The 12,910-nt window shown below is 34.5% G+C and overlaps 1 protein-coding gene across 13 annotated transcripts in view; it reads right to left on the reverse strand.

Moving 5' to 3' along the window:
• INTS6 (integrator complex subunit 6) overlaps positions 1–12,910 on the reverse strand; it is a 104,750-nt gene that overhangs the window by 81,905 nt on the left and 9,935 nt on the right. For all 13 annotated transcript variants that reach the window (XR_011259378.1, XR_011259383.1, XR_011259384.1 and 10 more), the window contains one exon: positions 1,600–1,689. Coding sequence is in view for 3 of the 13 variants with exons in the window: in XM_069601442.1 (XP_069457543.1) it covers positions 1,600–1,689 (90 nt within the window). In the remaining 10 variants the exon portion in view is untranslated. The remainder of the gene's footprint in view (positions 1–1,599; positions 1,690–12,910) is intronic.

Genomic DNA, 12,910 nt, shown 5'->3' on the forward strand with positions numbered 1-12,910 from the left:
TTATCACAAAGCAGATCCAGATATACGGGAACAAAATATACTGTACTCCAAAGGGAATTTCTACAAAGGTGGTAAGACAGAGTACCCTGAATAGATAATCTCACATGGAGGAATACTTCATATAAATGTAAAATATAAATAAAAAAGAAAAATACCTTTGTAGCAATCATAACTACAAAACAAAATCATAGTATTTCTGATCTGATTACTCATTCAAATTTTTCAAAAGGAAGGCAAAGTGGGAAAAATTTGAAATTTTCAAATTGAAGTTAAACAACCTGTTCACTCTTAACGTATACAATCAATGTCTGTTTCTGAAAAATGGCAGAATATAACTGGCTATACAGACCAACTAAGTTTAAGAAAGCCCCAAAATCCATTAATGTCAGCTATGGAGCATTTCATAGCTATGTCTATAAATTATTTAATTACAAATCTTAATCTACCTAATCTTTCAACTGTTTTTCTGTGAATTATATCCTAAATTCCCCTTCAACATCAACTGTTCAAACAAAATAAATCTGGCTCTCCTCCCCCCAAGTCAAGATCAGGAAATAACGATTCTATACTAGTTCTAAAGCTTCATGGTAGAATTACACAGTGTTCTTTTCATTAGAGCCTACCAAGTACTTTCATTCACATCATTTCATTTCAGTCTTTCGACAACCCTATGAGGTAAGGCAAGAATTTATTTATGGACAAGTACAGAGATTTAGGGATGCTAGGTACAAACTTCATTGCTAGAAAGTAGTTGAACAAAGACTAGATACCCACGTGTCTGGACTGTATATCCAATCTGCACTCCACAATGTCACACAAATCAAAGTATTTCTAAAAATTACTAAACTTAAAAACTACACTTTTCCTACTTACACCCTTTGTAAATACAGTGAGAATTAAAATTAAGATTCTAAATCAACTGTAAGCAGTAAACAGAATAGCCTAAACCACCTCCTTTCTATACCAACCCATTTTAATAACAAACACAATATTCAAGAGCAGTTCAAATATTACAGTAAAAACATCTTAAAAGTCAAGATGAATGCTTTGCACTGAACTTATCGCACTACACACACCCAACTCTGCACAATGCACGCTATCAAAGAATACGTGAGACTAGCTCTCACTTATTTATACAGTACTTGACTAAGAATTAAAATGTCCAAAAACCTTCACTTTTCCTAGCCTTAGCCATCTCTTGGCTTTGCTGCACTCTAGTCTAGGAGTCTCCACAGCGGAGTGCACACGACAATCCACTGAAGTAAAAAGCGATTATTAAAATGCTGCATCCATTTTTTGAGACTCTAAGAACTCATTTTACTGTAACTGACACTGTGACCCTCACATAAACTCAAAAATACACATACAGTTGAGATGGGTGGTAGCTCCAAAATTTTTCACCGAAGGGATTCCTATTCAAGAAAAGTTAGAGGCCAGTGCTACAAACAACAGGGAAGGTAAATGAGTTCTAGGAGCCAGATGAGTCCAGACTGCATCGAGTAGAGACCCTAGCTAAGGTTTCAATGCCCTACAATGCGCACACAACTAACATGTTCCAAACGCCTTTGCATAACCCAGGCTGATACAAACATAACTTACCTCATCCTGGACTCCACTGGTAGTAGTCAACTTGCTCCCATCAGTAATTGTAATAATTATTGCTGGCTCCAAAAAAAAGGGGTTTCTTCCCTGAAGTCAAAAAAACATATTATTCATATTAAGATCTAAAAATGAGCTTAATTTTTCTGAGTAAAAAGTCAATTTTCAGAACAGTATATAAATCCTCTTTTCTTGTTTTTAAATCTTATTTACAACTATACCTTTTGTACATTTTCAAAAAGGTTCAGAAGGAAAAAAAAAAAGGTTCAGAAGGAAACATAAACTAAACAGGGGTTAACTTGAAGGGTTGAAATTAGAGGAAAAAATGGATTTTTAACTTCTTTCTACATTTTTGTACTGTATTAATTTTTACAGTGAGCATCTATACTTAAATAACTAAAAGTAGATAATTTCTTAAAAGGAACCCAATGGTTCAATTCTAATGATTTGACATATTTAGATATTATAAATTAAAACAATTTTTAACTTTCTCAACATTTACAAGTAATCTATGCCTATAATCAAAGTATCTAGCCAAGTGATCCAGTACAGAGATGGAAGGGCTCCACGAGCTAGATCCAAAGAAACACTAGGCTTGCCCTGAGCTTAGCAAAACAGTCCAATATGAAACGTCAAAATTAAGAAGGATGGCAATGTAAAGAAATTGCTTGGCCAGAGGAGTGAAAAAAACAGCAGCAGCATAGACAGTGAAACAATGGCACAGAGCTCTTAAATGCTCTACAGTTAAGGTGAATCAATTTCACCAACTCCCACTCAAATCTCTGGCCAAGTCACTAACACTATAATCAATTCTAGGCGACAGATTCTGCTAGGGACTCAGGTAAACATTAGCTTCTCTTTTACACATACATGGCTCTCATTTGCAATGCTGAAGCACATTCTGTGTAACTTTTTAAGACAAAACCATGACCAAACATAGAAGGTAGAGAGGGAAGACACTATATTTAAATCAAAGGTATCGAATTCTCTGCTACTAACAGTGCTCAAGAAAGGACAGAAAGAAGTGTTGTTGGATACAACACAAAACAGCATGTGTCACACGCACATTTTAACATGCATATAGATCACTTGGAGATCTTAACAAAACGCAAGCTCTGGTTCAGCAGATCTGGGACAAAGACTAAGGTTTCACATTTCTAACAAGATAGCAGGCTAGGAGAGAGGAAACACTAATGTCCACCGACCACACACAGAACAGCAAGGATGTAGCCTGTAATATTTTATAGTTCTGTAACATTTCCCTTACATTTATGTAACTCTCAGTTATTAGCAGATTACAGCACATACTCATTTGTAGACTGAGTTTACAAACACTTTCCACATATAGTCATTGTGATTATAACCTAATCATAAAGGGGGAGCAAGTGGTATTCAGTATATTAAACTTCTTGATCAAGTCAAGAAAGTGTAAATGTATGTAAGTGACATAAACATTTTTCAAACTAGTGTCCAAGAAACAATGGTTCCAAGTACAGAAAACATCTTCTGGTCAGATCAAATGAAAATATGTTGGAATCACCTCTAAAGGCTTTCGAATGCAGTTCCATTCAAATGTTCCTAGAACCTTGCAGGAGACGGATGTGATTTCCCTCCCTCCCTCTACAACAATCATGGGAGATGGAACACATTTTGGAAAACATTACATTACTATGCTGCCTCTCACACCATTCACCCCCAACATACACAATAAATTCTCATAACACAGATCTCCTCTTCGATCTATTAACAGATAGTGTTCATTCCCAACCTCTGAGCTTTGATTGGTTCCCTCATGAAGAATGCTTTTCCTTTTCCCTGCCCACAACCCATCTAATTCCTCATCATTTTTTAAGGCCCAGTTTAAGCCTTCCTCTCCTGCCTTAAAACTTTCCCTGATTACTCTGGCCTTGACTAATTCACTCTTTCCCTCTCCAAATTTTAATATAGTTTTCAAACTTAAATAAAAATATAAACATAAACATTTCCCCAAATAAAACTAGACCTGGAGTGCTTTCATGGAGTATATTTTGAATATACTTCCCTACAATATGCATGTGTTCCTTATGTTCACTTTAAATATATTACATCTCACACAATAACATGAGTATACTTAACACCACTGAACTCTACCCTTGAAAATGGTTAAGATGGTAAATTTTGTTAACACAGTTTTACTATACTTTTAAAAAACACACCATCTTGTTTTGTTTGCTATTGTTTCCTGTGTTTGAATCACGGAAGGGAAGGATCATGTCATCATTCTTCCTCAGCACTGAGCACACAATATTTAAGCACTGGACACTTAAATCACTGATTATAGCCTAATATAGACCTGTCCAAGTTCACAGAGCCAATCAGAATTACTCAAATGTCAACAAGCTTCAAAAAATACAGAAGTCACCTTTACCGCAATATAAATGAATGCTTCCCAAACTTATTACACTAGGCAGTAAGAATATTCCAGCTCCTTCCTACTTATGTCCATCCAGTCACCCACTGTCCATTCATTCATGTTTGCCATTCAAACACTGACTACTCTACATCAAGAACTGTTAGATGCATGATACATAATCTCTATTCTCATACATAATAAAAGTATGTTCCAATGGACATACAATAACTCTCCTCTCCTCTCCTCTACAAGTATCATATTTGGCTACAAATATAATTTGGCAAAAGGAGATAAAATCAAGACATCCTCGTCTATATCTCACTTTCATCCTTAAGCTAAAACTACTTTGACTTGCTTCCTTTAAGAAACAAATCAGCAAATCTATTAATGCCACTAGGGCATGGGCTAAATACTTGCACAGGTATCTCTGCGTCACCTTTATATTTTAACCTAAATCAAAGTCATATTTTCTGTTCAAAAGTTTGAAAACCATCTACTCTTATTTCTGTGTAAGCACACTCATAATTATCCTTCAAAAGCCAAAGGATTTGTCATATTTATAATTAAACAACTATGTACAGTTATTAAAAACCTCATGGATGATGTTGTCCACCCAAAAACTCAAACACATATTTAAGAACCATAATGTCTAAAAATCAAGTTCAAATGTATTAAAACTTAGCAAGAAGTCTTTAAATTATGAAAATTTAAGCCAAATTTAAACATTAAAATCAAAGTTACCTTGACAACAAAGCTCTTAATTGGTATTTTACTGGAGCCTTGTACACATAATACTCTTCAGATTCTATGCCTAAAATTACCAGGCACTTGATAATAGCAATAAGCACTTATATTTATCTCATCTGATCCTAAAAACTTGGTGAAGTAAACATGTTTAATCATTGAGATTAAATGATATAACCCTAAGTCATACAACTGATTTTGGCAAAGCCAGAAAGTGGTTCCAACTCTAAATTGCATGGTCTTTCTGAAGCATCTGAATGTCCTAATAGCAGCAGCTAAATTCTCCTGAATACAATTCTACACCAACCTGGATTGTGCCATTTTCATGCAACAAAGAATGGTGTTACAATTGCAGTTGTTGTTGTTTAGTCACTAAGTCCTGTCCGATTCTTTTGCGACCCCACAGACTCCACGAGGCTCCTCTATTCATAAGCTTTCCCAGGCAAGAACACTGGAGCAGACTGTCATTTCCTTCTCCAGATCTTTCCAACCCAGGGATAGAACCTGTGTCTCCTGCATTGACAGGCGAGTTCTTTTCCAGGGAAGGCCCCAGTACTACAGGATTACAATCAGTTTGGTTTTATTTAATATACTCTACCTGCAGTAAAATTAACTATGTATGGTAGGACTATTCCATTATTTGGTTTCCTGTTGCTCTGTGATGTCTTATTTCCTGCAGTTCTGTGATGCCATATCAATTTTTCTATACATTAAATCAATATACCACTCCCCCAAGAAAAACACAGTAAAACAAAATGTTGTGGATATTACTTACTTTTGAAAACTCTATAACTTCAATCAACTATCAGACACAATATATACAAATTAAAAAATGAAATAATATTAAAAGCTTTTAATGACTTTTAAATTTTTGAATATACAAGTAAAAATCAAAGGCAGAAAAATGTAAAGAAAAACATGGCCATCCTCATTCACCTCTTTATTCATTTAACTCTACTGTGCCTAAGACCCCTTCCTTTCTCAGGTGAGACAGTTTAGTCAAGAATCACACTAAGAAAAGGAACAGTATTAATTATGACAAAAATCAGAATAATGATTTAATGAATGTAATTTACACACAAAGAGAGGTTTCTTTATTTCCCCAGGGAAGAATTATCCCAACCTCCATATAAAAATGACTGTATTAATATTTATTTAAGCATAAATGTCTAAATATCCTGCAGAAAATGACCAGACCACGTTGTGCCAATAAAGTTTTCTTACATATAGTTTGAGGCTGTTCCTCCTCTGCCTTTTCTAGTATGTTTACTCTTGGCAAAAGCATGTAAACAACTGGAATCTTTCTCTGATATTATCTTTTACCCAGCAAACTAGAACACATTTTTGGTTGTCTGCCAGTATCACAAGATTATTTTTTTCATGTTTTACAAAAATCTGCAAAGTTTAATCAGAGAAGGCAATGGCAACCCACTCCAGTACTCTTGCCTTGAAAATCCCACGGACAGAGGAGCCTGGTAGGCTGCAGTCCATGGGGTCTCTGAGGGTCGGACACGACTGAGCAACTTCACTTTCACTTTTCACTTTCATGCACTGGAGAAGGAAATGGCAACCCACTCCAGTGTTCTTGCCTGGAGAATCCCAGGGACGGGGGAGCCTGGTGGGCTGCCGTTTATGGGGTCGCACAGTCGGACATGACTGAAGCAACTTAGCAGCAGCAGCAAAGTTTAATAATTCTCAAAACTTGAGTCACTATTTTACATTTTTATTCTTAATAAGGGTATCTATGAAGTCACTCAATTTGGAGACAGTTCATATTAGAATTTACCTCAAAATTCACCTCAGTCATAAAACTAGTCTTTATCTTAAAGTTGAAAAGAAAAAAAAAAAATTTAAGGTCTGCTACGAGCAAGGCAGCCAGTAGAGGGACTAAAAGTTCACTTGTGCCATTAGCAGAGTTAAGCTCACGGCCTCCTCTCAGAGCCCTGGTTCTTGCCATAAAGACTCTAGACATGCAACCAAAATAAATAAATAAATAAAGTACAAAGTATGAATCTACCTCTAGAGATATTTATTGATGGAGATCTTGTCATTTAGGAAATTTAAATTTAATATCGGCCAAAAGTCTCAGCTAAGAGTTCTGCTAAAGATAAACACACAAACTTTCATTTCACATATATTCTCTCAATAATTTAACATTATTGTGATGTTAAAGTAAGGCATAAAAATCTTAATATGAAAACCTTAAAAATAAAAATAAAATAGATTTATCCAACTAAAACCTATTGCAATTTTGCAAAAAAATTGCTTTGGAAATGTTAAAACAAGTTATTAGCATTCAGCAGAAATAGTTTTTTAAATGTAAAAATAAGCCTAATTTTCCTTCAAATAAAAACTAACCTGGTTCTCAGATTCAAAATTTTTAGTTTTACCCAAGAAATTTAAAATGTGTATGTGGGGGGGAGGGGCCACAGGAGTCTTACTGTACCCTTAAGCTTGTCTTAGCTATTATCTTCTGAAGTGATAGTGAAAGGAAGGCAGCTCTAACATTCAGTAGACCTTTTAGTAGCTGCCTCTGCTGTAGGACCGAGGGCTCAAGTTTTCCTTCCATGCCACCATGCTCTACCATGGTATCAGTGCTTTAAACAAATCCCAGAAGGACAGCCAAGTGCTTGTCTATGTTACACTTTTCCCAGGACAGGGAAAATGGACACCAGAGATCTGCTCTCTGACTCTCTCCTGTGACAGTATCTTCAGCTTACCAACATCTATCACCAGTGAGCTATATTTTGCTATATGTCAAGGAAGCTATAGCCAGTGGAAATCAACAAAAAAGATGTTTAGATGTAAAACGTTATATGTCTAGGTTAAAAGTATATTACCTAGCAGAAAATCAAAAACTTTCAGAAATAGCCTGTGCTTTTTTCCTATTTAAAACTTCCTTTTCAAGCAAATTAAACTGACAAGTAGAAATGTAGAGAAATGGAAAGGGCAGCTTTAAGAAATAACTAGTACATCACTAAAGGTTCTCATGCATATACTGGAAAAGTACCTAGCAGGATGGTGGCTAAAAATTTTGTAAGTTAAGTTCAAGACTAGAAGCTTTAAGTTCCCTTTATTTACATCTCTGTGGAATCTGCATAAATAGTAAAAATATGAAATGAAGCCTGTATTCATTATCTACCCTATTTTCCTCTAATACCATAGATAATAAAGAAGTAACAATATATGGTCTCCTAAAATGATAAACCAACCACACCTCATATTCATTTAGAAACTGACACTTCCCTTTATATTGTCAAAAATCAATTCTATAAAAAATATAGAAACATTAATATTAAAAATATTCTACTTTAAACTTATTTCTAAAAGAAAAGCCTCTAAGAATGCAATTCACATCCAACGTCTTATTAATCATACTAATAAACACTTTTACAACTATACAGAATTGAGAAAAGGTTTTAATACATACTGTGTGAAACAAGTCAACCAGAATCAATAACATTCTTTAGTTCAATATTGCTCAAACTTCAGACACTTGAAAATCACAACCAGAATTTTTTCAATATCTATTTACAATACTTACATACTTAACATTTTTAACTCAGTATCATTTTTTTAGCTTCAAACTCTAGCAATAAGACCTATGAAATCATAGTTTTGATGTGCAAATTATATTTTCTATCCAATACTCACTGTCAGTAATACTGTTTAGCTTTTGTTTATTAAAGGATGAGAAGGTTCATTATATTACAGGGATGAATACACAACTGCTTAATTACACATTCCAAAGAAAATATAATAATTATTTAAGCCACTAACAGCCCAACAGGCTTACATTAAAATCAATACTCCGAGGCCAGAAATACAAGTTTTATGTTTGTTTTTGAATTCAGCCAGATTATTACTTTTACAGTCAAGATCTCAAGTGGTATGGCATAAATAAATCTTTGATGTAAAAATTCAGATATTCATCTTAAAAAATTAGTGCAAATTAGTGCTTTTAAGTTAATGCTTTTGATTATGTAGAAGAGGTTTCTGAAGGGTACACACTATAAATTGATTTACCATGGTAGCCTCTGAAGAACTGAGTTGAGCAACTATATAAGTTTCTCTAATGCTTAAACTTTTTAACCATGCACATTTATTACATATTCAAAACAAGTACTCTTCAAAATTAAAATATGCTTAATATTCAAAAATAAAACTTTTTAAAAATCTGCTAATGCATAAAAATCTAGTACTTAGAATACACTAAAGCATAAACTAAAAATTTTAGCATAATGACTGAGGGGCAATATCCTAGGATTTGATTGAAATAATAAACTAAATACAGGTGACCCTTGAATGCAAGGTTTAGGGGCGCTGACCCCTGCAGAGTCAAAAATCTACATATAACTTTACAGTCAGCCCTTTATATCTGCAATTTCACCACCTCAGATTCAACCAACCCCCAGATAGTTGTAGCATGTAAGAAATTCCACATGATAAGTGAACCTGCACAGTTCAAACTTGTGTCATTTAAGGGTCAACCATACTAGTAATGTAAAAAATATTCACTATCAGAACTGAAAAATTACAAGCTGGACTTTGTGGAAAAAAGTGTTAGAAACTCAATAAATGATAAGACTAAGTATTAGTGTATCAAAGGAAAGTAATATAAATTCAATATATCTGAAATAGTAAATGGATTGCATAGAATTAATTTCAGCAAAATATGTAATAACAACGGGTTAGGGAATTCCCTGGTGGTCCTGTGGGTAGGGTCCACACCCTCACTACCGATGGCCTAGTTTGGTCTGGGAACTAAGATGCCACAAGCCACTGTGGTGCAGCCAAAATACAAATAAAATTTTAAATTTAAAAATGTTAGAAACATAACAGAAAAAGTTAAAAAAATAAACACCAAGATGAAATGAAAACACATTTTCAAAGACAGGGAAAGTTATACAGCAATAATGCTGGAAATCTGACCTCCAAAAAAAAATACACATCTGCCTATTCTATCAAAAAAAATCATCTCCTTGGGTGTTGATTACCACCAAACCTACAGATATCACATTTGTAAAAGTCTGATTAAATCATATATTTAACCATTATCATTACTTCCTTCTAAATATCCACATTATGAATATACTCTCAAAAGAATCAAATGTAACAGCTGTCCTACAAAAAAGATGGACTTCAACCTCAGCATTCTATTATACAAGTATCTTCAAGACCACAACTGAAAATGAAGAACCACCTAATAAACAGTACATCGCAGTAAAGTTAGCAAAGTATCAAAGTTAATAAAGGAAAATAATTCATGATAAGCACTTGGAAAAACTAACAGTATGTTGTATTTCATATGCTATGGCTTAAGGTCAACCTCAAAATAATTTAACTGGATAAACCAAAATGCGAGATTAGTTTTAAAAGGCCCTGCTGCTAAGTCACTTCAGTCGTGTCCGACTCTGTGCGACCCCACAGACGGCAGCCCACCAGGCTCCCCTGTCCCTGGGATTCTCCAGGCAAGAATACTGGAGTGGGTTGCCATTTCCTTCTGGGGGAAAAAAAAAAGTATGGAATTTTTGTTTTCTGGGAAAGAGTTTGTGGCAACCCAATTTCAGTAAGATATTTTTATGAGAAAATATTTAAATTTCTCCAAATTCATCACTTAGGTATATGAACTTGAGTAAAAGGATTTCTAGAAATGCACTCTGACTAGATTCAGAGCCAAACATTTACAGATGCTTGTACTAAACACCTTCCCAAGGGTTTATAGATTTAAATTTTTCAAAGTAGATGACATACTTGGGAAACAAAAAACTAACCACATAATATATGGATCTACTGTTAAAAACAAATTTTTACAAGACTTCCTAACTATACATATGAATCCACCAAGGTTTTACAATAGAAATGAACCTCATGAAAAGCAGATGTCACATATGGATGGATTGGTGCCTACACAGACTGCTACATGTTTTTGCTTGATACTATAGCAGACTGAAATGGAAGATCTAAAAACATAAGATAACTTTTCTATATAAGGATTTACATTCAATATAATCTTATTTGGGATTAGACATTATCCATTCTGGATTAACAAAATTTAGATGAAAAGATCCTTTTCTCTTTCTACTACCTGACTTAGGCCCAAAGGTCTGGTTGTAATTACTTGGGTTTTCCTTCTAACTTACTGGTTTGAAAAATAAGATTGACAAAAATGTACAATAAAAATTCAAAATTTTACATTAATGTCTTCCAAAGTACATAAATGATCAGAAACCATCAAAACTCAAGCAATACATCAGGAGTCATAAAAACATCACTTTGCCTATTTCTAATAATCCAAAAGTACTAAAATCTGTCATTATCTTATGGACCCAGCCTTTGTAACAATCACCACTGTGGTTCATAGTCTAACCTTCCACAAAGGTTATTTATCATCTTCAATTTCTGATTAAAAATAATCAATTGGTTTTAATCCTTTCAGAAGAGCTGTTTGGATGCTTCTAATGTTTATAAACTCCAGAATAACCAGAATACTTTGTTGATGTTTCCTCATTCCTAACTAGCTTCACCAGCTTTAAGACAAAGGGAGAGTTTTCCTTCAACACTGATGCCAGCACAACACCTGTCAATGACTAGTTCAACTACACTACCTAATAATAGCTAAGGCTACATTACTTTTTCTCACATACACAGAACTGTTTTCCTTTCTAGAACAAAGTTTTTAAGAAGACATAATCCTTCCAAGGACCTTCATATGTTCTTCAGCTTATCTGAGCAAAACTAATAGATGAGAAATGTTAAAATGTCATTTCAAGATTTAAAAAAAAAGTACACAGGACCTAGAATAAGTTTTGATAAGTCACCACTAGGCTGGGAAAGGCTACCCACTCCAGTATTCTGTCCTAGAGAATTGACAGTCCATGGGGTCGCAAAAAGTCAGACATGACTGAGCAACTTTCACTCACTCAAGCTAATGTAAATTCGTCCTCTGATTACAACTAATTCTATTATAAAATTTTTAAGTAAAAATACTTTTTAGGTTGATACAGAGCCCCTGTTTGAATTTCCTGACACACACAGCAACTAGAGGGATGGGATGGGGAGAGATGGGAGGGAGGTTCAAAAGGGAGGGAATATATGTATACCTATGGCTGATTCATGTTGAGGTTTGACAGAAAACAAAATTCTGTAAAGCAATTATCCTTCAATTTAAAAAAATAAAGAAATACTTTTTAGGTGCAATTATCTCTCAATACATCAAATTTCAAATCATATAGGCCCTAACAGAAACATCATCACATAAAGTAATCCTTACCAGGCTCATCCCAAATAACCTAATTACCAACAATAAAAGGGACCATACATTTTCCATTTGACTTTTCTTCTGCACAAGAACATCTTTCACCTCATCATAACCTCATTTCTAAAATACAATGCTACAAAGCCCTAAAAATGGTCTAAGGTCGAAAGTTTCTCAAAGCTTAAACCTTTCTTGCTTTGAAAATCAAAAACATATTGGGTTTGAAGTACTCATTGTTATCAAAACATTTCTGAACAAGTTAGAGGTCTGGGGGGCCGGGGAAGACTTTCGTAACACTCAGGGAAAAGTATTTTGGAGAAATCTAGAAAGCTTCAATTCAACACCAAAACCCACTATGTCCCCAGTGGCAAGGAATTTCACTTGAGCTGCAACTGTTGGACAGCTAATTTGAGCTTCTTGTGATGTACGCATGTTGGGTTATACAAAAATGTTTACTGTTTTTTCTCAAAGGCTGCAGATTAGAAAAGTTCTTCTAAGCAGGCACTTTGCTAGATGATTAACAAATGTTCTTTTCAATCCTTAAAAACGTTTTCAATTGGTATTATCACCATTTTGTGGGTGACAAAAGTGAAGCAAAGTTAAGGGACTTGTCAGTCAATACAACATCAGCTAGTAGCAGCAGAGCCTGGCACAGCCAGTCCTAATGAAGCAGTTCGTTCTTTCCCTATCACATTTCTTGTTCTTAAAAATCTGGATGAAATACTCCATGTACCTACAATTCCTGGTTTTTTTAATTCAAATAAAAGGAAATTCACAGAAATGGTAATAGGTGTTATTACACTAACAAATTACAGTGCTTATCAATCTTCACCACAATCCTACAAGATAAGATTCTTCCATTCTTATTTTCCTAATGGGGAAACTGAGGTTCAGAGATTACACGACTTGGGTGAAGA

Source organism: Ovis canadensis, chromosome 10 (genome assembly GCF_042477335.2).
Source record: "Ovis canadensis isolate MfBH-ARS-UI-01 breed Bighorn chromosome 10, ARS-UI_OviCan_v2, whole genome shotgun sequence".
Lineage (NCBI taxonomy): Eukaryota > Metazoa > Chordata > Mammalia > Artiodactyla > Bovidae > Ovis > Ovis canadensis.